Genomic DNA, 27,475 nt, shown 5'->3' with positions numbered 1-27,475 from the left:
CCCCCTCTTGAGACCGGCCACCCCCCCCCCCCCCTCGGCACGCTCAGTCCCGACGCAGGGCTGCTGTCGCCGGTCGACTTCCCAATCAAACTTCACTCACTTGTGCACGAGGACAGGTGGCAGAGTCTCCGTCACCGAACTGCTGCTCAGAATCGTCAATTTTACACACACACATTGGCCAATCGAAACCGTACACTTTCTCATCTTATTATAGAATAAAAATCACCAATCATGATATATTCTTACATCATCAATAACCAATAAAAACATGTTATTCAATCCTTAATTTGCATTTATTCTGATCACAGGTGGCCAATTATACCTCAGCTTTAGTACAGCGTCATTGCCCGATTGTTTCTCTGCGCTCTCTCATCAATCATTAGCATCTTCATCTTGTCTGGTCTGCTGATGTCCTTGGTATTTCACTGTTCAAAGGGGAGTTTATTCTTTCAAGGACACTGTTCTGTGCAGCTGCACACTATCTTAACCCTTGCTATGCCACGGCTTCCACAGGGTCTTGACCCGAAATGTCAACCACTCCCCCCCCCACACCACACATGCTGATCGACCCGCTGAGTCCCTCCAGCAGTCTGCGGATTCCAGTATCTGCAGTCTGGTGTCTTCATCTCTCAACGTCTTTGTTTCCAAAGGACCAGCGCAGGAGACCGTATTCAAGATATTGCCTATTTATTTATAAATATCTTAGAAAATCTGAAATACATTTCCGGGCGTGAAGCTGAAACATTCTGAGTTCAACAGTGTGAAAATAAACCTTCTCATCTGCGACAACTGAGCAGCTTCCAATGGGAGACATCGATAAAGTGAGCTGATTCCCCGCTGCTGTGGTAACAAATGGCTGCAACACCGTGAACCCCACCTCTTGCCAACCTGCTGCCAGCTTTCCATTATTCTGTGTCCGCACACTGTGAATACTGGTGAATTTACCTACATTTCATTGCTGCGAGCTTGTTTCAGGGAATGACAGTATGGCCCCAGAGATTTCAAATCAGCAGCACGACCACCTGCACTGACCTGCAGCGAGATTTGACCCCTGGACTGGGAGCTTCAGTGAGGTTCCAGCGGTTAGACAGCATTGACAAGGCCGGACACAAGCCGGCGCAGAAACTTGAGCTGGCAAAAGTTTGTTATATTTTGTTTTTATTATGTTTTAATATTAAACAAGGCACCTCAGAACTTCTTGTCAAAGCTTGATGATGTCATTAGATTATTTATGAAAATTTTACATCTCCCAATGAGTAATGGACTTTTGTACAGTGGGGCCCTGTACAGTAGGGAACACACACACTCAGATCCAGGATGTGTGCTGGGAATGTGCAAGTCCCACATCACCTCCCAGTTACAGAGAAGGGTGACCTGAAACATTAACTTAGGTTCTCCTTCCACAGGCACTGCCTGACCTGCTGAGGTCGCAGCCTTCTCCGTTCTTGTGCCGTATGCACAGGCACTGCCCCCAGTCAGACAAGGCCTGCTCCGTGCTCACTGACCTGTGACCGGACGGTCGAGGTCACTGTGAGCTGGAACATCAGCTCTGATTCACCTGCCCCACAGATGCTGATGGTCCAGTAACCAGAATAAGGCAACAAAGCCCCCGCTCCACCTCCCACCGCAGGGTCCAGGCCAGGCCAATGGACCAGGCGACAGATTTAATGTTCCCCACCTGCCCACCCTCCAGGGAAATAGTTAGTCCCAAGTCGTTGTGTTTCCCACGCGAGGATACCACAGGAGCGAGTGCGAGGGAGGAACTCTCTCGCAAACCATTCATTGACTGGGACTGGTCGCTGCAGCCTCATCACCAACCCAAACCCCCCCCCACGCCTGACCCCCAACCCCACCCTGACCGGGCTTCAGTAAGGCTTGAATTTCCGTTCAGCCCTCATCACAGCGATCTTCTGCTTATCCTCTTCAAACTTCTTGCGGAGCTGGGCGATATCTGGGAACAGAACGGCCGAGACTGAGCTGGAGGAGGGTCAGAGATGCCGGGGGAGGGAAGGGGGAGAGGGTAAACCAGAGGTGCCAGGGTATCGCGGGGGAGGCAAACGGGAGACCCCAGGTGGTGGAAATCGGAGCCGGCCAAAGCACCTCTCACTGGGAAGCACCAACTGTGGTCTCTCCCTTCACCTGGTGCACATGTGGGGGACGGCTCAGAGACCACGCCCAGACCCCACCCCCCTTGTACCCAGGTGTCAGTCCTGGAACAGAGGCAGGAATCGCCCCCCCGCCCCACCGACAGCGAGGCACGCCCAGCCCAGCACCCTCCCCTCCCCTCCGCCAGCAGACTCACGTTCCCGCTTGGCATCCTTCTGCTGCCAGCTGTAGAAGTTCAGCAGTTCCTTCTGAGCTCGTTTGCGCTTCTCGCGCTGGATGGCCTGCAGGCTGTGCGCCTCGGTCCGGGGAATGCCGGGACGCCGCCCCTTCCTGGTCACCTTCACCCAGCCTTCCTCGTCCGGGACCCCGTCGTCCGCCTCAGCAAGGGCCTCCAGCTGGGAGCAGACCGGGTGGTGTGAGAAACCCCGTGCCGTGACCCAGCCTCCACGTCACACCCACCCACCTCGTCCTGTGGCCCAGCCTCCACGTCACACCCACCCCACCCCGTGACCTAGCCTCCACGTCACACCCACCCTGACCCAGCCTCTACGTCACACCCACCCTGACCCACCCCACCCCGTGACCCAAACCTCCACGTCACACCCACCCCACCATCACACCCACCCCATCCTTGCTCACCCCCAATAACCTCCTCACTGACAATCACAGGCGCACCTTGAGGCTGCGTGCTTAGCCCACTGCTCTACTCTCTCTACACTCATGACTGTGTGGCTAAGCACAGCTCAAACGCCATCTGGAAATTCACCAATGACACCACTGTTGTTAGCAGAATCTCAGATGGCAACGAGGAGGCGTACAGGAGTGAGATAGATCGGCTGGTTGAGTGGTGTTGCAACAACAACCTCACACTCAACATCAGCAAGACCAAGGAACTGATTGTGGACTTCAGGAAGGGGAGGTCAGGAGAACACACACCAGTCCTCATTGAGGGGTCAGCGGTGGAGAGGGTGAGCAGCTTCAAGCTCCTGGGCGTCAACATCTCAGAGGATCTATCCTGGGCCCAACACATTGATGCAATCACAAAGGCGGCACAAAGGCGTCTACCTCATTTGGAGTTTGAGGAGATTTGGCCACCAAAGACTCTTGCAAATTTCTACAGATGTACAGTGGAGAGCATTCCGACTGGCTGCATCACCGCCTGGTGTGGAGGCTCCAATGTGCTGGATCAGAAGAGGCTGCAGAGCGTTGTAGACTCAGCCAGCTCCATCACGGGCACAACCCTCCCCGCCATCGAGGACATCTTCAAGCGGCCGTGCCTCAAGAAAGTGGCATCCATCATTAAGGACCCTCACCATCCGGGACATGCCCTCTTCTGATTACCATCGGGGAGGAGGTACAGGAGGCTGAAGACCCACACTCAACGATTCAGGAACAGCTTCTTCCCCTCTGCCATCAGATTTCTGAATGGTCCATGAACCCGTGAATACTACCTCTTTTGCACTTCTATTTATTTTTTGGTAATTTTTAGTAATTTTTATGCCTTGCACTGTACTGCTGCCACAAAACAACACATTTCATGACATGTGTCAGTGATAATAAGCCTGATTCTGATTTGAAACCTCCATCACCCTACCGCCTACCATCTCCCCCACCCCCAATAAACCACAAGACCACCCCTTCCCACCAATCCCGCTCCATCCCCAGTAAGCGAGGCTGAACCTTGCTCCCGCTCGTCTCCCAGGAGATAGGCCAGCCACGTGCCCCACCACCCCCCTACAAAACCCGCTTCTGCCACCCAGCTTCTGCCCCCCCCCCCACTCCGCACATACCTCTGCCATCCGCTTGTCATGTTGCTTCATGAACTCGTCGACCTCGCTTTGCAGCGCCTCAGGATCGATGATGCTGGAAGAATATTCCTGGATCCACTCTGGGAAAGAAACAGGACTGGAACTCGGAGCAGGAGCACCCAGTGTTGTACCAGGGTTACACCAGCAACAAGGATCCCCGAATTTCCCTCTAGTGACTGATGGGGACCCTCCTTTCCTGCAGTCCTGACACCATGCTCGTTCTCCAAGCAGAAGGCCAACTATCCACCACCCCCGGGATCACATCCCAGCCTTGCCAGTGCCGGATTCCACCCCCTCCCCGAACCACCTCGGACCTCCCCAACACACACCGTCAGCGGCCCACCCAGCGCACTCACTCTGAAGGCCTGTCTTGATGGGGTGCTCGCTCGGAGACAGGATCCAGGGCTTTTGGACTTTCAGGGCGGACTTCATCCCGGCCGGTGTTTTGAACACAATGTAGGCCACCTGGAACCCCTGCAGTGAGGAGGAGGTTAGGCAGCATCGCAGGAAGCAGCACCCTGCACACAGGTAACAGAAACTCTGGCGCCAGGGAAACAGGCTCAGAGATGGGGTCAGAACCCAGGCAATCCTGCCGGCCCCATTGCCTTAGTCGACCATTACCAAGTATTTCTTTATGGTTGCTTACAAGATTTATAATACATCAACACACCACTAATGTTCCATCCCCAAACATTCCATCAGTGAAATGGAGAGGTCATTACACAGGCCAAACCCCTCAGTGTCCAGTAGTAGAACATAGGAAACCTACAGCACAATTCAGGCCCTTCGACCCACAAAGCTGTGCTGAACATGTCCCTACCTTAGAAATTACTAGGCTTACCCATAGCCCTCTATTTTTCTAACCGCCATGTACCTATCCAAAAGTCTCTTAAAAGACCCTATCGTATCCGCCTCCACCACCGTTGCCGGCAGCCCATTCCACACACCCACCACTCTGAGTAAAAAACTTACCCCTGGTATCTCCCCAGCACCATAAACCTATGTCCTCTTGTGGCAACCATTTCAGCCCTGGGGAAAGGCCTCTGACTATCCACATGATCAATACCTCTCATCATCTTATACACCTCAATCAGGTCCCCCCTCATCCTCCGTCGCTCCAAGGAGAAAAGACCGAGTTCCCTCAACTTTCTTTCATAAGGCATGCTCCACAATCCAGGCAGCGTCCTTGTAAATCTCCTCTGCACCTTTTCTATGGCTTCCACATCCTTCCTGTAGTGAGCCTTTACTGTGGCTGCACCCAGCTCCAGTGCGTCCCTCCGCATGTCCTCCTGCAGCCAGGAACATGCCCATCCGCAGCGTTTGCTTGCGGATGGTTACTTACACTGGAAGACCAACATGTTCGGGGTGGACCAAAGAGCGCCTTTCACGTCTCTGTCAGCAACAGTGTGTTGCCGAGAACATCCCACAGATCACAGTCCCGTGTTTCACAGCTGCTCACGATGAACATGGCAGACAGCACCGCAACAGTTTCCAGACCTCCCTGATGACGTGCAGTTCCCCGGGAAGGTGGACGATTGGCATGTCCACACCACTGCCACTGAGGGCAGCGCGTGGTGGGATCGAGGCTCTGGCTGTATGTGAGGGATCTTCTCAACACCACGTCTCAGTACTTGGAGACAGGAGGATGAGGCACTCTGCCAACTGACCATCCCTCAATCTCCCCACAGAGAGTCCAGAACTTTCCATGCTGACCACTGCCTGATGAACTTGTGGTCAAAAGAATTTTTCCCACACAATTTTTTTTTAGATGTAGGAGAGGTAGAGCAGCACAGTCCAAATAAAGAAACGTCCAGCAGCAAGGGGACCGCGCCCATCCTTCACAACACCGCTACAACCTCAGCATGGAGTGAGTGACACTTGGTGCTCACATCCTCCAGCTCAACACACAGAGGTGGCCCTCCGTATAAAAGCTACATTGGGCACAATTCCCTCCCTTCAGACCACAAAGCTAAACTGCATCTATTTTAAAGCAGGGAGTCTGACTAGTAGATAAATTGAAGCACCGATCAGCAGATGGGGACGTGACACTGTTGCTACCATAGGGACATGACAAAGGGCAGGAACAGACACTCAGCATCTCGAACCCTCCGGTGGGATGTGGGGGGGGGGCTGCAAAAAAGGCAGTGGCATTGCAATACTGATTACGGAGCCCATTCCTGAGGTAATGAGGCAGGATGTCCTAGAAGGCTCTTCAAATGAGTAGGGCATACAAACAAAGAGGGGCGATCACTCGCTGAAGCAGGAGTTAGAAGGTTACTACAGAAGGAGATTTTCACTTCCCCAAACATTAAAATGGGGTGGCTTTAGTGTGTAAAGCGTAGAGGGAGTGGAATTTTTTGAAGTGTGCCCAGGGGAGCTTTTTGAGCCAGTATGTGGAAAGTTCTGGAAGGGCAGTACTGGACCTAATCTTAGAGAATGTGGCTGCAGTGTCAGTGGGAAAGCATTTTGGAGAATAATGACCATGATTTTGTACGTTTCAAGGTTGTTATGGAAAGAGACAAGGACGGTCCAGAAATCAAGGTTCTGAATTAGAGGAAGGCCAGTTTCAATATCAGACAAAACTTGGCAAATGTACACGGGGAGCAGCTACTTGTAGGTAGGTCGACATCAGACAAGTGCATCATTCAAAAATGAATGACTGAGAGTTCAGGGTCACCGTGTTCCCACACGGGTGGGACACAAGGACAGCAAACCCAAGGAATATGGAAGTCTGTGTCAGGTATAAAGAATTAGAAACAGGGGAGGCCCCTCACGGGTTGGGGGTGGGGACAGTCGGGAGGTCCTTGAAGAGATTAGGAGAGCAAAGAGGGGGCATGAAATATTACTGGCAGACAGAATTAAGGAAAATCCCAAAGCATTTTTTATGTATATTAAGGGGAACTCGAGCTCATTAGGGACCAAAATGGCAATGTGTGTGGAGCCAGAGGATATAGATGAGGCCTTAAATAAATACTTCTCAGTCACTGGGGAGGGTATTGTAGATGGAGAGTTCAGGGTGTGCAGGGGAAGGGGGGAGACGGTGAAATTCTCAAACATGTTATCATTACAGGTGAGCCTCTCTCTCTCGAAGGTGGCAGCACAGGTAGATGAGGTGAAGGTGGACTATGGGATACTTGCCTTCAATAGCTGGGGCAGAGAATACAAGGGCAGGGTCCAACTTTATATGGTACAACTTTATAAAGCATTGCTTGGGCCACAAGGGGAGCTGGAATCTGGAATGGACTGACTGAGTGGGTGGTGGGGGCAGGTACTCTCAGAGTGTTTAATTATCTAGACGAGTACTTGAATCACCAAAGCACAGAAGGTTAAGGACCAAGTCACAGTAAATGCAGCAGAAATGGTATTAATTGTTTGGCATTGACATTGTGGGCCACATGGCCTGTTTCTGTGTTGTGTGACTCAGAGCGGGAGACAGGCCACACTTGAGCTACGGACGGCACAGAGCACCTCACAGCTGATGACCAGGTTCATTCCCGCGCCACTCCCAACTTTTGTATCACCTTGGCCATTCTCTGGCCAATTTTGCCACGTGCCCTGGTTCGTCTGAAGAAGATTCACAACTTGTTCAGGTAACTGGATTTGACAGGAAAGGATCAGTCGGACCAGGTGCGAAAGAACGTGGCTTCAGTTTTGCTGTGACCCAGCCTCCTGGGCACAAACCACCCCCTCTCCCCACTATACTTCCTATTAAGAGGCTCAGAGAGAGTTCCATGATCAGCACCATTTAGTGTATAGGTCAGTAACGTTCTCACAGTTGGATATATTAGGGATCTGCAGGCTTCCATGCAGTCAGTATGACAGGAAGGCCACAGACACCACAGCCTCCCAGATCTTCCTGTCCTCTGAGATAGATACTTTAGAAGATAGAATGCGAGACAATCTAGACCAGCCATTGACTGTAGAAGAGCTGACGAGCTCTATCCATTCCTTTGGGACAAACCACCAGAAGCAATGACTTGATGGTTGAGTTTTGCTTGCCCACAAGCCCACTGCCACAGACCAGGCTCCTTCCAAGACAAACAGCAACCCAGAACTGCACCAGACCACTGGTGGTTATGCAGGATGTTCGCTGACAGCTGAAATCTGACTAGTTACTCAACCACACCATTCCCGCCCACCCCCAAACTCAGTCAGGGCTTTATTAGGACCAAAGACAGTCAGGAACTCACTCACAAAACCTTCGATCTGCAGCCATTTTCTTCCAAGCTACCCTAACGATGATTCCCAGCTCACACTTGCGGCCTTTTAATTCACCTCTACTTAAACCACGTCCCAAGGAACATTGGCTTCTAATGCCAGTCACACCAGACACTGATTAATTACCTCCACGGGTTTCCCAGAAAAGAACTTTGATTTCTTTGCCTCAGGTTTGGTTCCTGGGCCTGGTTTTTCTTGCAGTTCCACAGAGGTGACAGTACCGCATTGTGAAAAAAGCCTGTGCACACTGTCCTAGCACACAGCACAGAAAGGGACAAAACTGTTAGACCAATATTTTAAAATACTGCAAAGAACAGTTTTTGACAGTAGCAACATACAGCAAACCTCTTCTGTCTCCCTGCACCTCTCCCTGCCCAGGGCACTGCTCCCCACCTTCACCCCCTTTCCAAAAGCTCAGTGCCCAGAACCAGCTAAGATCCTCACTTCAGGGTCCAGGACTCATTGACAGTCGAGAAAGATTTACAAGATTAATAATGGGATGCATCATCATAAGAGGAAAGGTTGGACAGACCAGATTACACTGTTCGAATTTAGAAGAGTGAGATGGGACTTGATTGAAACACAAGATCCTGAGGCATCTTGACAGACTTCTTGTGAGAGAACATAGAATCAAGGGGTCACCTGCTTAAGACAGAAACAAGGTGAACTTCTCTTAGAGAGTGGGGAGGTTTTGGAGCTCCCTTCTTTAGAGAGTGCTGGAAACAGAACCTTTGAATGTTTTTAAGTAGGTAGTTTCTTCGAAGTGAGGGGGTGAAAGGTTTCTGGGGGGAGGGTGGAAATTCAGAGGTGGGATTACAGACACAATGTTGTCACATGGTGGAGTAGATTCCAGGAGCCAAGGGGGCCATTCCTGCTCCGAATTGGTATATTTATCCGGGTTCACTTACTCAGGCACCCCACCCTCCCCAGCCAGGCTCTCCTCCCCACCCCCACTCTCCCATCACCCCCCTCCCGCCGCCCTCCCCACTCTCCCATCACCCCCCCTTCCCCCCATACCTGGGTGCAGTAGGGTGGCACGTTGAGCACGAACAGAGTTCGGTTCTGGGGCCGGGCAGCGGCCGGTTCACGGGCCTGGTGCGGCTTCACCAGGAGGCAGCGGGAGATGGCGTTCCTGTCCGAGAACCTCACGGGAATCTCTGGGGGGGAGAGAGACAGGGGTCAGTGTGGGCTGGGGGGGGGGGTCAGTGTGGGCTGGGTGGGGGGGGGTCAGTGTGGGCTGGGTGGGGGGGGTCAGTGTGGGCTGGGTGGGGGGGGGGTCAGTGTGGGCTGGACGGGGAGGGGGGTCAGTGTGGGCTGGAGGGGGAGGGGGGTCAGTGTGGGCTGGGGGGAGGGGGGTCAGTGTGGGCTGGGGAGGGGGTGTCTGGGGTCGGTGGGGGGGGGTGGGGGGTCAGTGGGGGGTCGGGGGGTCAGTGTGGGCTGGGGGGGGAGGGGGGGTCAGTGTGGGCTGGGGGGAGGGGGGGTCAGTGTGGGCTGGGGGAGGAGGGGGGTCAGTGTGGGCTGGGGGAGGAGGGGGGTCAGTGTGGGCTGGGGGAGGAGGGGGGTCAGTGTGGGCTGGGGGGAGGGGGGTCAGTGTGGGCTGGGGGAGGAGGGGGGTCAGTGTGGGCTGGGGGAGGAGGGGGGTCAGTGTGGGCTGGGGGGAGGGGGGTCAGTGTGGGCTGGGGAGGGGGTGTCTGGGGTCAGTGGGGGGGGTGGGGGGTCAGTGGGGGGTCGGGGGGTCAGTGTGGGCTGGGGGGGAGGGGGGGTCAGTGTGGGCTGGGGGGAGGGGGGGTCAGTGTGGGCTGGGGGAGGAGGGGGGTCAGTGTGGGCTGGGGGGAGGGGGGTCAGTGTGGGCTGGGGGAGGAGGGGGGTCAGTGTGGGCTGGGGGAGGAGGGGGGTCAGTGTGGGCTGGGGAGGAGGGGGGTCAGTGTGGGCTGGAGGGGGAGGGGGTCAGTGTGGGCTGGGGGAGGAGGGGGGTCAGTGTGGGCTGGGGGGAGGGGGGTCAGTGTGGGCTGGGGGAGGAGGGGGGTCAGTGTGGGCTGGGGGAGGAGGGGGGTCAGTGTGGGCTGGGGGAGGAGGGGGGTCAGTGTGGGCTGGGGGAGGAGGGGGGTCAGTGTGGGCTGGGGGGAGGGGGGTCAGTGTGGGCTGGGGGAGGAGGGGGGTCAGTGTGGGCTGGGGGAGGAGGGGGGTCAGTGTGGGCTGGGGGGAGGGGGGTCAGTGTGGGCTGGGGGAGGAGGGGGGTCAGTGTGGGCTGGGGGAGGAGGGGGGTCAGTGTGGGCTGGGGGAGGAGGGGGGTCAGTGTGGGCTGGAGGGGGAGGGGGGTCAGTGTGGGCTGGAGGGGGAGGGGGTCAGTGTGGGCTGGAGGGGGTCAGTGTGGGCTGGGGGAGGAGGGGGGTCAGTGTGGGCTGGGGGAGGAGGGGGTCAGTGTGGGCTGGGGGGAGGGGGGTCAGTGTGGGCTGGAGGGGGAGGGGGGTCAGTGTGGGCTGGGGGAGGAGGGGGGTCAGTGTGGGCTGGGGGGAGGGGGGTCAGTGTGGGCTGGAGGGGGAGGGGGGTCAGTGTGGGCTGGAGGGGGAGGGGGGTCAGTGTGGGCTGGGGAGGGGGTGTCTGGGGTCGGTGGGGGGTCAGTGGGGGGTCGGGGGGTCAGTGGGGGGTCGGGGGGCCCCTCCCCCCCGGTACCTGAGAAACCCGCCGTCCCCGCGCTCCGCTCCCCGCGCGGCGCCATCACCCGACCAGAATGCAACGCGCGGGACTGCGCCTGCGCGGTGATGACGGGGGGGGGGAGGGAGATGGAGGGAGGGGGTTCGGCTCCTCCCCACCACCCAGTCTGGCCGCGGCGGATCTGCCCCGGGTTTCACCCCCCCCCCCCGCACCGGCTCCCCTTCGCCCTCAGTTCCCCCACTGACCCTCCCCCTTGTTCCCCCACTGACCCTTCCCCCTTGTCCCCCAGTGACCCTCCCCCTTGTTCCCCCACTGACCCCAGTGACCCTTCCCCCTTGTTCCCCCACTGACCCTTCCCCCTTGTCCCCCAGTGACCCTCCCCCTTGTTCCCCACTGACCCTTCCCCCTTGTCCCCCACTGACCCTTCCCCCTTGTTCCCCCACTGACCCCAGTGACCCTTCCCCCTTGTCCCCCACTGACCCTCCCCCTTGTTCCCCCAGTGACCCAACCCCCAGCCCTCGGGGGGAGGATTCCAGACATCCACCACCTCCCCCGTGAGAAGGAACTCCGATACACCCGACGCGTTACATGGTCAGCCCCTTTCCTTCTAAAACCGTGCAAACCTTTACATTCGTGTACAGATCGATCATTAGTGTTACCTTTTTATATAAAAAACCACAGCACCGATGCCACTCGTGTGGCTCCCTGGGGTGATACCGCAGTCCCACATTTACAATATTTAAGAGGCTTCCTCGCCTGACCTCGCCCCTCCCTCTCCAGCGGCAGAAGAAACCTAAACTGTAGTCCTTCCCCAAACAGCAGCCTGACGTATGTTTTCCTGTTGTCCAGGTGCTCCAAGACCGAATGGAGAGCCAGTGAGATTGCATCTGCTGTAGAGCTGTTGTGGCAGTAGGCAAATTGCAGTGGGTCCAGGTCCTTGCTCACGCTGGAGTTAATTCTAGCCATGACCAACCTCTCAAAGCACTTCATCACAGTAGTGCTGTGTAGTGCCTCTTTCTAACTGAAATAAATTTCTGCTGAGCGTTATGGACCAGCTGCTTAAATATCAGTTCATATCCCCTCCCCTATCTACTCAGTGCACTCCAGAAAACTCTAGAGTCATACAGCACAGAAACAGGCCCTTCAGCCTGACTGGTCCATGCCGACCAAGACTAAGCTAGTCCCATTTGCCCATGTTTGGCCCATATCCCTCTAAACCTTTCCTATCCGTGTACCTGTCCAAGTACCTTTTAAGTGTTGTTAATGAACCTGCCTCAACCACTTCCTCTGGCAGCTCGTTCCATAGACTGGGTGAAAAAGTTGCGCCTCAGGTTCCTCTTTAACCTCTCTCCTCTCACCCTAAACCTGTGCCCTCTAGTTCTTGATTTCCCAACCCTGGGAAAAAGACCGTGAACATTCACCCTGTCTATGCCCTTCAATTTTATACGCTTCAATAAGGTCACCCCTCATTCTCCTCCGCTCCAGTGCAAAAGGCCCCAACCTGCTCAACCTCTCTCCATAACTCAGTCCCTCGAGTCCCGGCAACATCTCCTTTGCACCCTTTCCAGCTTTCTGGCATCTTTCCTCGAGCAGGGTGACCAAAACTGAACACAATATTTAGTTAATGTGGGGACTTGACAACGGTGACGACATTGAATGTCAAGATTAACAACTACCTTGCCAGAATTTGCCTGGCCATGTTACACGGCAGGTACCAACCCATTCCTGATACAGGAGACCCCCGTCTTACTGGAGGAGCTGTGGCGTTCCTGGATTGGTCCGTATTGCGATTTTCTGTAACACGAAGCCTCGTCATCTGTGCCCGCGTCAAGAAACGTGTTTGAATTGTGTCTATTTATTTACTTTTGATCACATTAATTCTGTAAGAGTGAATTTTATTCTGCATCTCTAATTTCTGGGCAGTGGTTTGTGAATTCTGTAAGGGTGAATTTCCATAATCCGAATGGCCGTAACGCGGGGATCGCCTGTATACTCCAGCTTGCTTTGCTGGTTAAAGTTATTAGATGATTTTATGAATAAGATGTTTTGTTTCCAAAAATAACTTTCTTAAATTTGATGTTTACCTGGCAAGGGGGACTCTTATGATCTCACAGGAGCACAGCCAGTCAATTGGCGACTGGGTTGCGAGGTGCACATCAAGTCTCCTGAAGCCAATGCACCCAGGCATCTTGTCGAGAGGGGCCATCCTGAGGTGTGTGGCCTCAGACCAGAGGATGGCTTTGTCCTGCAAGACTTTCCTCGGAGCGGATACTTGAGGAAAGTCGTAGGATGCCCGAGGATGGTGAGGGGTCTCGAGGAGAAGGGAGTGTCAGCACCCTTGTCGCTGCTGGCGGTACAGTGTCTCCCTGCCCCCATGGGAGGAGTGGACGATGATCGTGCACATGTCCAACCCCGGGCCCATTGTGGGGGTGCGCACGTTCCTCAGGAGGTGCGCGGACGGAGCAGGAGCGAGCGCGGACGTTGGAGGTGAGCAGGGTAACTGTGCGGCAATAATGGTGTTAAGGTGAAGCTGGGGGGAGACAAGGAGGGAAACATCATCCATCTGACACCCTGGGGAAACATCTCCCCCCCCCCACCATCGCCCTGCTTCCCGACAGACACGAGCTGCGGATGTGGTTACCGGGACAATCCAGAGTGTGCAGAACCTGTGACAAACCCGGACACAAACCGTGGGGATGTGGAACTCAGGAAATGTCAGATCTCCCCCAACAACACCATCTCCTTCCCCACGGAGGGGCTTAGCCCCCGGAGGCAGTCGGGAGGTGGACCCCCGGTGTGGGGGGGCGCAGCAGGTGACACAGGCTGCGGTGCTGGGACTGAGCGACTGACGGCGGAGGTGGGATCTCCGAACCCGCACTCCCACCGCAGCGGCTCGGGCGACTAACGTGCGCGGTGCGAGAGCCACGGTGCGGTGTGCGGCCACCTCGGGATCCCTCGCCAAGGTCGAGGCCGACCCGCTCCTTCAGGAGTGCAGCCCAACGCCCCTCTGACCACTGGCAGTGGGTGTGACCGTAGTCCCAGGGGCTGTCGGTGTGGTCGGGGGGGATGGGGGGCAGTGGTTGCCATGGCTCCAGCCTGCCGCGGGGCGGGGGGAGGGGGAGCGTCACCATCACTGAAGTCGGTGGTGGGTGGGTGTCTCCCTGCCCCGTGGTGGACGTGATGTCCCGGAACACTCCATTCCGGGTGTACACTTCACCTCTGCAGAGTGAGCGGCCAGCCAGCCCCCAGCAGCTCCCACCACCGCTGGCAACGTCCTGGCCGGTCGTTCTGGCCGCTGACTTCAACTGCATCATCAATGGGGCTGGACAATCTGGCAGTGCGACAGCAGACTGGAACGAGGAATCACTGTTTAATGCTGTTTAAAAATAAGTGGTTGCTTTAAGAAGGGGAGATGAATTCTTTTTCTCATGGGGAGTCTTGAGTCTTTAGAACTCTCTTCCTCAAAGGGCAATGGAAGCAGGGCCTTTGTGTAATTTTAACCCCTAGGTCAATAGATTCTTGACAAGCGAGGGGGTGAAAAGTTACCAGAGGGAGGCAGGAACTCAGAGTTGAGATTCCAATCAGATCAGCCATTGTATAAGACTTTGGTTAGGTTGCGCTTGGAGCACTGTGTGCAGTTCTGGTTGCCCCATTACAGGAAGGACGCGGAGTCTTTGGAGAGGGTGCAGAAGAGGTTCACCAGTTGCTGCCTGGATTAGAGGGTACAAGCTATAAGGAGAGGTTGGACAAACTTGGGCGTTGATTTCTCCAGAGTGGCGGAGGCTGAGCGAAGACCTGATAGAAGTCTATAAAATTATGAGAGGCATAGATAGGGTAGACAGCCAGAGCCTTTCTCCCAGGGTAGAAATGTCAAATACTAGAGGGCAGAGGTTTAAGGTGAGAGGGGGAATGTTTAAAAGGGGATGTGAAGGGCTGGGAGGCTTTTAGATATGCAGGGAATGGAGGGACATGCATCATGAAGGTAGGAGAGGATAGAAGGTGCAGGTAATTTGGCATCATGCTCAGTACAGGCATCGTGGGCTGAAGGGCCTGTTCCTGTTCTGTACTGTTGTACGTTCTATGTGACCTTACTGAACGGAAGAGCAGATCGAGCCGCCTTCTCCTGCTCCTAGTTTCTCTGTTCACGTCACGCTCACTGCACCTTTTGTTACATCCTTGATGTCACGGACAGTGATCCTGGTTTAAGGGTGATCCAGCGCTGGAAAGACAACATCGTAACCAAATGTACTAAAAAATCTCTGGATGAAATTAACCTCCCAGACATGAAAAAGTTGTGGCAAAAGTGAATGATTTCCACGGCTTCCAGCAAGGTGGAAAAGACCGTGGGACGGGACTTGCCGATCGCCATTTGATGGAGCTGGAGGAATCTCACGCACCCTCGGCGAAGGAGAGCGGGCAGGGTGGGTCCGGTGAAGCACTGGTGAGGAGGGGGTGATGCTGAGGCCAGACGTGTCAACGAGGAACCTTGATAGGATGATCGAACGGCCGTGGAACTGGGAAGGGAGGGGTCTGCCGTTTCTCAGCCCGCCCCGGGGGTCTATTGGAGCTGGGGGGCTGTGGCCACTGCCTCAGGGACCGATCTGCTTCCTCACCCTGCTGGATTATTCCGGGCGGACCCTGGTGCAGTTGGAGGTGGGCACCCCTCCAGCAACACACCGAGCTCCGTGTTGCCAGGTGGAAGGGGTTGGTCACAGAGTGATACAGCACGGAAAGAGGCCCTTTGGTCCAACCGGTCCATGCTGACCAAGATTCCCACCTAAGCTAGTCCCATTTGACCATGTTTGGCCCATATCCTTCTAAACTTTTCCTCTCCATGTCCAAGTACCTTTTAAATGTTGTTAATGTACCTGCCTCAACCACTTCCTCTGGCAGCTCCTTCCTTATACTGACCACCCTCTGGGTGAAAAAGTTGTCCCTCAGGTTCCTATTAAACCTCTCCCCTCTCATCTTAAACCTCTCCCCTCTAGTTCTTGGTTCCCCAACCCTGGGAAACAGACTGTGCACATTCACCCTATCTATGCCAGTCATGACTTTACACACCCCTTATTCCCCTACGCTCCAATGTAAACAGTCCCAACCTGCTCAACCTCTCTCCATAACTCAGTCCCTCGAGTCCTGGCAACATCCTCGTAAATCTCCTCTGCACTCTTTCCAGCTTTGTGGCATCTTTCCCATAGCATGACAGCATAGAGCGGGCTGGGTTGACGTTGGAACAGAGGAAGTTGAGAGAGGATCTGATAGACATAGTAAAACAATGAAAGGTATGGTAAATCAGAAGAAACTCTTCTGAACTCAGAGGGCACAGAATGAATGCTGTTGGGGAAAGAACAAATTGTCCGTGCGGAAAACATTTTCTGGAGCAGTTGTAGTTTGGAATCAGCAGGAATGATGAAACAGCTCACAGAGAGGAGGTGGCGAGGCTGACGGATTGGTGCTCAGTCAACGATCTCTCCTTGAACGTGGACAAAACAAGAGAGATGATTGTGGATTTTAGAAAGGCTCAGGCTGACCACTTACCCCTGTGCATCAATGGCATCATTGTGCAGAGAGTCAGCTGTTATAAATTCTTGGGAATACATATAGTAGACGACCTGTCCTGATCAACTGACATCTCTTCCCTCGCCAAGAAGGCACAGCAGCGTCTTCACTTCCTACGGCGGCTGAAGAGAGCAAACCTGCCCTCCCCCACCCTCACCACATTCTACAGCGGTACCATTGAGAGTGTCCTGACCAGCTGCATCTCTGCCTGGTACGGTAACTGTCACATCCCTGACCGTAAGTCTTTGCAGAGAATTGCAAGTACAGCGAGAAAGATCATTGGAGCACCTCTTCCCTCCGTCTCAGATATTTACAATACACGATGCACACGTAAGGTTTATAGAATCATAGACGATCCTTCTCATCCCTCCCACGACCTATTTGTCTGGCAAGTGGTACCGGAGCATCCGGGCCAGGACTACTAGGTTGCACAACAGTTTCTTCCCCCGGGCTGTCAGGCTCCTGAATACCCTGGTAGACAAATGCCGCGTCAAAAGCTCCGGTTTGCACAACAGCGTTTACGAACTCTGGCTGCTGCTGAACACGTTTATACAATGAGTACAACACACTGAGCTTGTATTTCTCTTGTCCAACTCGGTTTTGCACTAACCCTGCACTAAATTTGTATTTTGTATGTACCTTTTTTTTGCACTATTTGTACTTGCACTATTTTTTTAATTTTTTGATTGTTGTTTTTGTGTTTATTGTATGTCTTCTGTTCCATGTATGTCCTCTGTTGTGTGAGTCTGGGGGAAAGGACATTTCATTCCGCCATGTGTTTTTATAGCATATGGATGAATGGCAATAAAGTAACTTGAACTTGAACACACTGCCTGGGTGGTGGTGGAGCAGATTTAATGGTGGAGTTCACAAAGGAGCTGGATAACATGAGAATGGACAGGATTTGCTGGGCTGAGGGGAGGGGAAGGGAAGCAGGACCAGGGGGGAGTTGATCACAAGATCACAAGATCACAAGATAAGGGAGCAGAAGCAGGCCATTCGGCCCATCGAGTCTGCTCCAAGGAAAAGGGAAAAAGAAATGGGGTGGGAAAAAAAGAGAGAGAAAAAAAAAACTATTCTAATCCCATTTGCCAGCCTTATCCCCATATCCCTTGATACCCTGACTATTTAGATATCTGTCTATCTCCTCCTTGAACACCCCCACTGATCTGGCCTCCACTGCTGTGCGTGGCAAGGAGTTCCACAATTTCACCACCCTCTGGGTAAAGAAACTTCTCCTCATCTCTGTCTTGAAACTGTACCCTCTAATTCTAAGATTGTGCCCTCTGGTCCTGGACACGCCCACCAAGGGAAACAGCCTAGCCACATCTACTCTATCCTTACCTGTCAACATTTTAAATGTCGCTACGAGGTCCCCTCTCATCCTTCTGTACTCCAGCGAGTACAGTCCAAGAGCCGACAAACGCTCATCGTAAATAAGCCCTTTCATTCCTGGAATCATTCTCGTAAATCTCCTCTGAACCCTCTCCAACGTCAGCACATCCTTCCTAAGATGCGGGGCCCAAAACTGCGCACAGTATTCCAAATGAGGCCTCACTAGCGCCCCGTAGAGCCTCATCAACACTTCCTTACTTTTATACACTATACCTCTCGAGATGAATGCCAACATAGCATTCGCTTTCTTAACCACCGATCCAACCTGGTGGTTAACTTTTAAGGTATCTTGTATAAGTACCCCCAAGTCCCTTTGTACTACCGCACTATCAATCTTCTCTCCTTCTAGATAATAATCTACCCGCTTATTTCTACTTCCAAAGTGTACAACTGCACATTTCTCAACATTGAATCTCATCTGCCATTTTCTTGCCCATTCTCCTAAACTGTCTAGGTCCCTCTGCATTCTTTCTATTTCCTCTATGCTCCCTACTCCTCCACTTATCTTGGTGTCATCCGCAAACTTAGCCACACAACCATTTATTCCATCATCCAAATCATTGATGTACAAGGTAAAAAGACAGAGGAATGGTCTCCTGGCTGTAACCACCTGTTGTGTGAAATCGTTCTTTGCTGTCTTAAGGATCAAGGACTCTGGACACGAGCTTTGTAGACCAAATCTAGTTTAATCACAAAGGCAAACGCGGGAGAGAATGGATGGGAACAGACACACGCTCATTCACGCACAGGATACCATGAACACGAGAGGGGAAACGCGACTGGGGTAAAATGCACTCACACACACACACTGATACACACAAGCACACAATAACAATGTACAACTTCAGGATATAACACTTCAATGCCTGTCCCACACTAGCATTGGCCCTTAACGCTCCCTGAGTCTGAGTGAAACGCTCCCTGACCATGTGGTGATGCACTCTTACCAATGATCTCTGCAGCATTGTCTCACTACTCCTGGGGTCGTCAAAGAGGAAGGGCTAGGGGATGCAGCCCTTTTTATGGTGCTAGGAGGCTGGGTGGAGCCTCACTGTTGTGATTTAAATGAGCCAATGGTGTGGGAGTCAAAGACAAAGGTTCCTGCCACAGCCAATGGTCAGGCAGGTTCAGAGGCAAAGGGTACTCTCACACCTGAGGGGTGGGTGGAGCCACACCTTGATTGACAGTAGTATTGTTTCCGATCAGAGGAGCAATGCCGTCCTCCGGTCAGCGGGGGTCAATGTCGTTACTGGCATGCGACAGCCATGTGGATTTCTCACAACACGGCCCTTTCATTTGCTGAGCAGTCGTGAACGGAATCGAACGCTGCACAAATCATCAGCGAACATCCCCAGTTCTGACCTATTGATGGAAGGAAGGTCATTGATGAAGCAGTTGAAGATGGCTGAGGAGATGGTGCAGTGGTGTCCTGGGGCTGGGATGAGGGACTCCTGACAACCATCTTCCTTAGCGTTAGGTACAGCTCCAACTGCTGCAGTGTTTGCCTTGAGTTTTACCAGGGCTCCGTGATGCCACACTTGGTCAATTGTTGCCTTGATGTCAAAGACAGTTACTCACAAGAAGATAGGGGTACAGTAATGCACCCAGCCTCTCTAGCCTACCCCACCATTCTAAACGATCCTGGCCGATCTACCCTCATGTGTCAGGTCCCCGTAGCCTTGATCCCCTGATCTTTTAAAAATTTATCCACCTCCACTTTAAATATTTCTGATGAGCCAGCCTCCACAACTCTCTCGGGCAGGGAATTCCAGAGATCCATCACCCTCTGCAAGAAGAATTTGCTATGTACCTTGGTTTTAGATGACCAGCCTCTTACTTCAAAAGTATGTTCCCTTGTTCAAGATTCTCCCACTGGTGCAGATATCTCCACGTCTACCCTGTCGCCCCGTTAGGATCTTGTGTTTCAGTTAGATCTCCCTCATTCTTCTAAGCTCAGACACCCAATCCATCCAGCCTCTAATGACAGCACAACCCTCCCACCCCAGGATTTAACCTGGTGAATCCCCTTTGCAATGCTTCCAATGCTACTATATCCTTTCTTAGGTAAGGGACCATGCACAGTACTCCAGATGTGGCCTCACCAGCACCCTGTACAATTGTAATAAAACTTCTCTATATTTTAAATCCAATCTCATCGCAATAAAAGCCAAAATATGGTTTGCCCTTTTAACTACTTGCTGCACTGCCTGCTGTTTTGTGATTCATACACTAGAACACCTAGATCCCTCTGAACTTCACTCGTTTGCTGTCTTTTTCCACTTAGAGGTTTCCCTTCATGACCTCACACTTCCCCACATTAAACTCCTTTTGCCGAGACGATGCAGGATGAGGAACTTGAAGTTTGCAGAGATAGGAAAGTTGCCCAGAAGCTCTTTGAATCCTGTGGGTCCTTCACCAGCTTCACAAGGGCCGTACCAGCTCTGTCCAGGTCGCAGGTAAACACTGGAGCTCATGCAGGCGTTGAACAGGAGGTGGTGGGGGAAGGGTGGTAGAGGCAGAAACTCTCAAGATATTTAACTCATGAGATGTGCACCTGATGTGTTGCAGCAAGGATGCTCTCTGGAGCTGGAAGTGGGATTGGCAGCATGAGCAGTTGTATACATTTCTCTGGTTTTATGCCAGACCACCCTAGGTATCTCTTCCACAGTTCGAGTCAACTTCACATGAATACCACAAACTGACCTACCTACAAGATGCTGGGGGAACTCAGTGGGTCAGGCAGCATCTGTGGAGGGAGGTGGACAGTTGCCATTTTGGGTCAAGACCCTTCATCTGGACTGTTCCTCATCTTCTCATACCTCAACATCTTGTCTCCCCCCCCCCCCCCCCCCCCCAGTCCAGTCCCCACCTATATCTGGGATACCTTGTGTGCTCGCCAGTATTTGAACAACTTCCAGTTCCCTGGTCCCCACCACCTTATTTTCACCAGTCCAGATGAAGGGTCTCGACCTGAAACATCGACTGTCCTGTTCCCTCCACAGATGCTACCTGACCCGCTGTTTCTCCAGCATCTTGTGTGTTGCTCCAGATTCCAGCTTCTGCAGTCTCCTGTGTCTCCAACTGACTTACCTACTCCACTGCAGTGTGGGAGAAGGTACAGAATGAACCTACCCAGGGCATAGAATTGACACTGCCAGCAATACACGGCCGAGACCATCTCTTACAGGTGGTGAATTCCCGCTCTCAATCCCCAAGAGATACAAGCCCCAGGCAAAACCCTCCATAGCAAACAAAGATCGATCCTCCTGTTTCACCACATACCCTTACTGGAGGCCAATTTCCAGCACTAAATTCTGCATAAAATCACTGGCTGCTTATTAGCAGGGAGAGGACCATGGGGATGGGATTCTGACCAATGGTTTGAATTTGACCCATGTTCTACAATGCTGAGACACCTCAGACATTGCTTATCCATATCCCAGGATCAAGGCAGACAGCAGTCAAGGTACCAAGTTGCTGCATGGAGCAAGAAATCTACATTCTGGACAGGAGCCTTCTTTCAGCTCAGTCTCAGACCCCAGTTCAGCAACTTTTGGAATACTGGGGGCGGATGCAAAATCCTCATTGCCCAGTGTGCGTTCTGGAGTGGGGAGCTCAGCAGTGATGTGTACTGGCAACCTTTGATAAGCTGGTCAAATTCCAACCGCAAATTCTGGGGAATGTTGAACCTTGGCTGTGTCTCTGCTTATCATTCTGAGGTGAGTAGGGAGTGTCCTGATTTGGGGGGGGGGGGGGGGGTTTACTCCATAATGGGCACTGAAGCTCCATTCTCCTGGCCCTTAATGAGGTGTATCAATATCATCATCTGCTGCTTGGAGTATAATGGGTGTCACTGACTGAACACACAAAACAAATAATCCTTAGAGAAAGCAGATTGTACACTATTATTAGTGCTTTGCAGACCATTGTATCCCGACTGCAGACTTCAGGAACAGAGGTGAAAATGATTTCAGCTCAGTCAACTCTTAATGCACAGTTTGAAGGAGTCACTGATCCATTATTTCAATAGAAATATTCAAAATATTGAAGGCTTTGGTGAGAATTCACAAGAATCTCCACTGGATGAGGGACAGTAACCAGAGGACAGCTTTGCAGTCTTTAGCTGGGCAGATAATCAGAATCTTTTGATGCAGTGATCTGTGAACTGCTCTTCACAAAAGGGCAGTGGAAACAGTCAACAGCCACGTTGAAAATGGAACTGGATACATTCTTGGAATGGAGTATTTGGCTGGGTGTTGGGAAAGGAACATGGGTGTGTAACGGAGTAATTCTTTTAGCGAGCCAAGCACAATTGTTGGGCTGAGACAGTGAGGCTCATGCATGAGGAGCAGCAACAAGTGGGCGACGTGAAGATAGATTTGTAGTTATATACCATCTTTCACATCCCTTGCAATATGTACCAAACTGGTCTACAGCCAGTGAACTTTTGTAGGGTGTGCGTCAACCAATTTGCACACAGCTTCCACAAAGTGGTGCCATGATGATCAAGTTTGTGATGTTGGTTGAGGGATGAGTAGTAACCAGGACAACTGTACAGGAAGGCAGAGAACTTCCGGGGAATAAAAGATCAAACTGCTTCTGATGTGGAGGAACTGCAGCTTTTTTTTGGTTGGGGGGAGAGAGAGAGAGAGTGTGTGTGTGTGTGTGTATACACACTGCAATTGTGGTGCTGAAGATTATCCCTATTCTGTAGCTGCAGGTAAAGGCAGAGAGAAGGGGCTCATGGTGAGCAGATTTAGGTCAAGTCACCAGGTAACTGGTTAATGATTTTCAGCAGGCGGACTGTGTGTGCTGCACAACCCTACAACCATTACGTTGTGTACCTGTTTAATGTTGGTGAATGAACGAAAGACAAATGACAATTATTTTCTGTACAATATCTACTTAGGTTGTATTGTAAATGAGGAACAGAACACACTGTTTAAGATAAACGTATTTACACAACCTGTCTGACTACCAATGCTGGTCTGTATCAGACATGGTCCTTGCCTGGTGCGCAAAGCACAGTTTAAAATGGTCAAACGCTAAACCTGCTTACAACGGTCACCGTCCAGGCACAACAACACGACTCCATGGAACAGGTTGTGTGCGTGAAGTTAGAATGATCAGGGCACTGCCCCTGGTGTTACAAGGGGAACGGATCTGCCTGTGTTCACCCCCCGCTGCCTTTATTCTGCATCCAGGACATGTTTGATAAGATCTGTGGGTTTAATACACAGCTCCAGCTAAATCAAGTACTCCTGGGAGCTTTATTTCTAAAAAAACAACACAATTATATTTCAATCAAATTTACCCCGCCCCAAGTGGAACACATCCAAGGTTACAGCCCTGGGATTTTTCACACAGCAGTCACCGGCAAACTGCTCCTGTTTTTTTTTAAAAATTGGAACACTGTCAGTGTCAGAATGAGATGGTCAAGGTGGATAGGACAGACGTGGCAAAAACATTCACCACCACGTCAAGACATACGGCATCCTGCACACCCCGGGGCATCACACAGCCAATGACAACATCTACTCAATCACGGTAATGTCAGAAACACAACTGACAAGGTCCCCAGGCAGCCATGAGGGAACGAGCCGGTCTGATGACTTTGGTTGAGACATAGATATTCCACCCTTGTTGAAGTGATGCCTTTGGATCTCTTCCAGCCGGCTGAGAGCGCGGCTGTCTCACCCCGGGCTGCCCCGGAGTATCAGCGCTCAGGTGAACCTAACTGGGAGAGAATGTGCTAAGGCCGACCCCACACAACCTCAGTGGATGACGCACCTCCAGTTATGGTCTGAGTGTGACCCTGGACCAACCTGACATCGCAAGCACCACTCTGAGCTCCATTAGTCTCTGAGCAGCTGCTCTCCAGCATGGACAACACAGTGGGCAGGCCACAATGGGCCAGTAGAGCACTGGGGGTCTGATGCTGGGGGTCTCTGGGGGCAGCAGCTGGGTGTGGAGCAGGGAGAACGTGTAGTTGTTGGGAGTGGGTTACAGGTCTGTTCTCTTGACCCAGTCCATTCCCAACGGGAACCACACAGTTACCACTGACTCTTACTGGGAAAAGTCCCTTCCACACATTCCTCCTTATCGTCCCCTTTCCAATCAAGGTGAACATGCAGATAATGGATTCATTTTTGACCAGTCACCAATATATTGGAGGCATTTTGAAGTTGAATCCTCCCACTGATACACCCTCCACACAAGGAGGGGTCTGCATCTCATTCTAACAATGGTTCACGTGTAATTTACCGCAGCACACCAGCCAGTATCCAAGTACTATATACCCTACTATCGACTACAACCATTTGCCATTGTCACAATAGGTCCCTTGCTACTTCCTCATACAGTGAGTGCTGTGTCCTGGTCCTAGGCATCAAGCCCCGTCAGCAGCACTGCCTCAAACCCAGCTACGTTCTGCTGCATTCCATGGACTGACACACTACACCAGATAGAGCTTACTGACACTCAAAGGCAGCAAACACACTGTCACATCTTTCAAACTCTGAATAAAACTAACACCCTCCTCCCTCTGTATAATCCCTAAATGATCATCCAGTCCACACCGATTCACAGCTGAAACAAAAACAAACAGGAATTAATCTAGGGAAATGGACTATGAAGGTCCGGCAGTTGAGCAGCCCGGCAATGTGCAGAGCCTGGGCTCACGCCCGAGGTGGATGTCTCTCCACACCAGTCTGCAGTCCTCTGGGACTCAACTCCCGGGAGCAAAGATGAAGGGGGCAAAACCTTCAAAAGGACCAGAATGACAGAATTACTCTAATCGAATAGGGAACAATTATTCACACTTTCTTCAATAGGATCTCCTCACATTTCCACAAGGGATCCAGCTAACTCCTACATAAAGGATCTACTCACCCCTTCAGACATGGGCTGATTCACCCCAGACTTACAACCTTTCAATGACCTCCCTCTGCAAGGCATGAGTAGTGAAGCTGAACAGTTTTCCCTTTTAAACACCCACGTGGCCTTGTACCTGTGAAATATTTCCATTCTAGCTCCTTTACCTCTCGCAGGGACACTCGTCAGCCTGTGAGATTCTCCCACTTCCGAAACGAGAGGCTGACGAACTTATTTAATGCAATCACCAAATGTTTTCACTGCATGTATTAAGTGCAGAAAGCCTCCCCAGCAGCCAGCTGTCCTGCTGGGGCCTGTAGTGTGAGTGCCAGGGCTCAGGACAGGGGATCAGAGCAGCGTTCCTGGCCACTCACCCCTTCAGCAGTCTGGGTTCCTCACAGTGCAGGAGGAGAGCAGCCCAAACAAACACAGGAAAATCTGGAGTGGAGAGGGAGGGAGAGACTCTCTGGGGGTAAGTAAAACTTTAATGTAGAATCTCAAATGTAACTGAGTCTGCAGTGCTGCTGGAGGCTGCACACAGGGGTGCAGGAATTGGGAGGGACAGCCGTGATTGCCAAGTCTCAGCAGCGACCAGCTTCGTCTCAGCAATGCAGTGATCTCCATTCCACTGCCTTGCCCCAGCAACGATGGAACCACTGCTCTACTGGTGAGCCTGCAGGCTGGGGAGGGGGTGGAGGGGTGCAGACCAGCTCCTGCAGCATTGCCCAAGGCCAGGTCTGGGCTTGTGATTTACTCTGCAGTAAACTGAGCATGAAATGAAAATGCAGCTGGTCAGGAGCCAGTCCCATCACATCAGCACCTGGAGCACACACAGCAATGCTCTCGGGCCCGCCCGGAGGATGAACAGGGAGTGGTGATCAAGAATGCAAGTAGGGAGTGAGGTTTATTCCTGCCGGGGGCACTGACCTAGTCTGCTGCCTTTCCCTGGTCAAACTTTGGACGGTTTGGGGGAGATGTGAGAATTGGGGGAGCAGTGAGGAGCTGCTCGGAGCACAGAGACCTGACGACTCTGTTCCCTGTGGGGGGGGGAAGGGGAGCTCCTGGGACCCGGGGAGGAGGGAGCAGGGCAGCAGGTTAAATTGCCACATCTGTCACTCAGGCCACCTCCCACAGAGCTCAGCCAGTTTAGACCAGAGGGAGGGGATAATGAGCAACGTCCTTGGTAGCACCATATTCAGATTAATCCATGGAACAACCTGTTTCGCCAGCACAGGAATGCACTCCGACCAGGTGGCTTAAAAGGCAAGTTCAGTGACCTGGCTGAGCAGGACAAGTGACAGCATGCTGACGGATAGGAGCCGAGAGACCGACGTATCCGGGATAGGGCAGGCACCTCAGCTATTGCCCGCTGTACTTCACCAGCTCCAGACAGCATCAGGTGGAAGGGGCTCAAAGGAAGTCAGGAAACTATGAAGACGACAGAGGCAGAGGAGTTGGGCTGTGGTCGAGTCTGGAGGTGGTCTCACTGATCGCACGTTAGAGTTTGATCTTGAAAGCAGTGGGCTGGGCTGACGTCGAGGGTCCTGAAGATTGGAAGAGCGCTTTCAGGACGGTCTCTGGGTCGACTTCTGCGGGGGGCTGGTTGGACGGGCGGGGCTTGACCCTGGGGACCTCGTGCTTCTTCGCCACCGGGGTGTCGCTCAGTCTCCTGCAGCAGAGGTGGGAGGTGATCAGTGATGGACAACCCTGATGTTTCAGTCCCCTCTCCCCACCGTGCCCCCCCACCCTCTCAACCCCTCCTCCACCTGACGCGTCCAAGACTGGTATCAGCCAAATAACCGTGTGTGAACCCACTCCGGCTCTGGAGAGCCCCATGTGCATCCGGAGGCAACCAGCAGCAGCCGGTGACAAGAGGCTGCAGACTCAGCTCAGGTAGCCAGCGAGGCTGTGGGGGGTGGGGGAAAGGCTGTTGAACATCAGGAAGGAGATGGTGGAAAATCTCCTGCTGGTTTCTACATGCAGCAAAAAATCGTCCCACCTTGCCCACTGCTCATTTGCTTTGGGGAGAAGGCAATCTCAGGGTGGCTTCATGGGCAAACTCACCAGCTCCTTCGGCTTCTCCTGACAGCTCCTTATCAACACTAGAGCAGTCAGGAGTCTGAATGGAAACCTGGTGGCAGGGTCTGGGTACAGTGTCAGTCCCAACACAATCATCTTCATCAATAAGAGCCAATGGGGACAAAACGAAGAGTCCATGAGGAACTAGCATCAAAGGTGGTTACAGCCACTGCCTCAGCTCCAGAGACTCAGGTTCAATCCTGACCTCCGGCACTGTCTGTGTGGAGTCTGCACGTTCTCCCTGTGACCATGTGGGTTTCCTCCGGGTGCTCCGGTTTCCTCCCACATCCCAAGGACATGTTGGTGCTTTTGGTCACTATAAATTGTCCCAAGTGAGTGGGTGAGGGATCAAATCTGGGGGGATTTGATGGGAATGATAGGGAGAATAGGGTGCAGGGAAATAAGTGGGGGAATGAGATCCATGGGCTGAATGCTCTTCCGTATTTTAAGCAAATAAAGAAACTACCCCAAGTCCAGAAATTGGTTTAGCCAGTGGGAGTTGTGGATAAAACCTGCCCCTAACACAGCCACACACGCCCAGGTATCGCATGCACTTTACCTACTCCTGCCCCACCCACTGGCTCGACCTTGCTACCGATTCCACACTGGCAGATTCCCCTAGGGAGCCCAGCATGTGAACGAATGCAGGGAGTTGAACTGTAAATCAACAGAGACTGTTCCAGATGATACCCAGTGAGTCACTGGGTAAAAATCAGAAGCAAAATCCCTGGCTGGTTGTTTTCCAGAGGTACCCTGGCTAAATCCTGGTACACAAAAACACA

The 27,475-nt window shown here is 52.6% G+C and overlaps 2 protein-coding genes across 2 annotated transcripts in view; both read right to left on the bottom strand.

The window, feature by feature from the left end:
• Positions 1-326: 326 nt before the first annotated feature.
• On the bottom strand, positions 327-10,891 carry rrp7a (ribosomal RNA processing 7 homolog A). Its single transcript, XM_052043041.1, has 7 exons — positions 10,806-10,891; positions 9,150-9,289; positions 8,259-8,384; positions 4,271-4,388; positions 3,897-3,994; positions 2,303-2,501; positions 327-1,951 (listed from the first exon to the last, which is right to left on the bottom strand). The coding sequence occupies exons 1-7, from the start codon at positions 10,849-10,851 to the stop codon at positions 1,866-1,868; spliced, it is 813 nt and encodes a 270-aa protein (XP_051899001.1). The 5' UTR covers positions 10,852-10,891; the 3' UTR covers positions 327-1,865.
• Positions 10,892-22,593: 11,702 nt separating this feature from the next.
• Positions 22,594-27,475, bottom strand: part of poldip3 (polymerase (DNA-directed), delta interacting protein 3) — a 36,097-nt gene continuing 31,215 nt past the window's right edge. The window contains exon 9 of the mRNA XM_052043038.1: positions 22,594-26,283. Coding sequence (XP_051898998.1) covers positions 26,112-26,283 — 172 coding nt within the window. The 3' untranslated portion in view covers positions 22,594-26,111. The remainder of the gene's footprint in view (positions 26,284-27,475) is intronic.

This window comes from Pristis pectinata, chromosome 33 (genome assembly GCF_009764475.1).
Source record: "Pristis pectinata isolate sPriPec2 chromosome 33, sPriPec2.1.pri, whole genome shotgun sequence".
Classification (NCBI taxonomy): domain Eukaryota; kingdom Metazoa; phylum Chordata; class Chondrichthyes; order Rhinopristiformes; family Pristidae; genus Pristis; species Pristis pectinata.
Note: the sequence above shows the minus strand (reverse complement) of the source record. Positions and strands in the feature narration are given on the sequence as shown.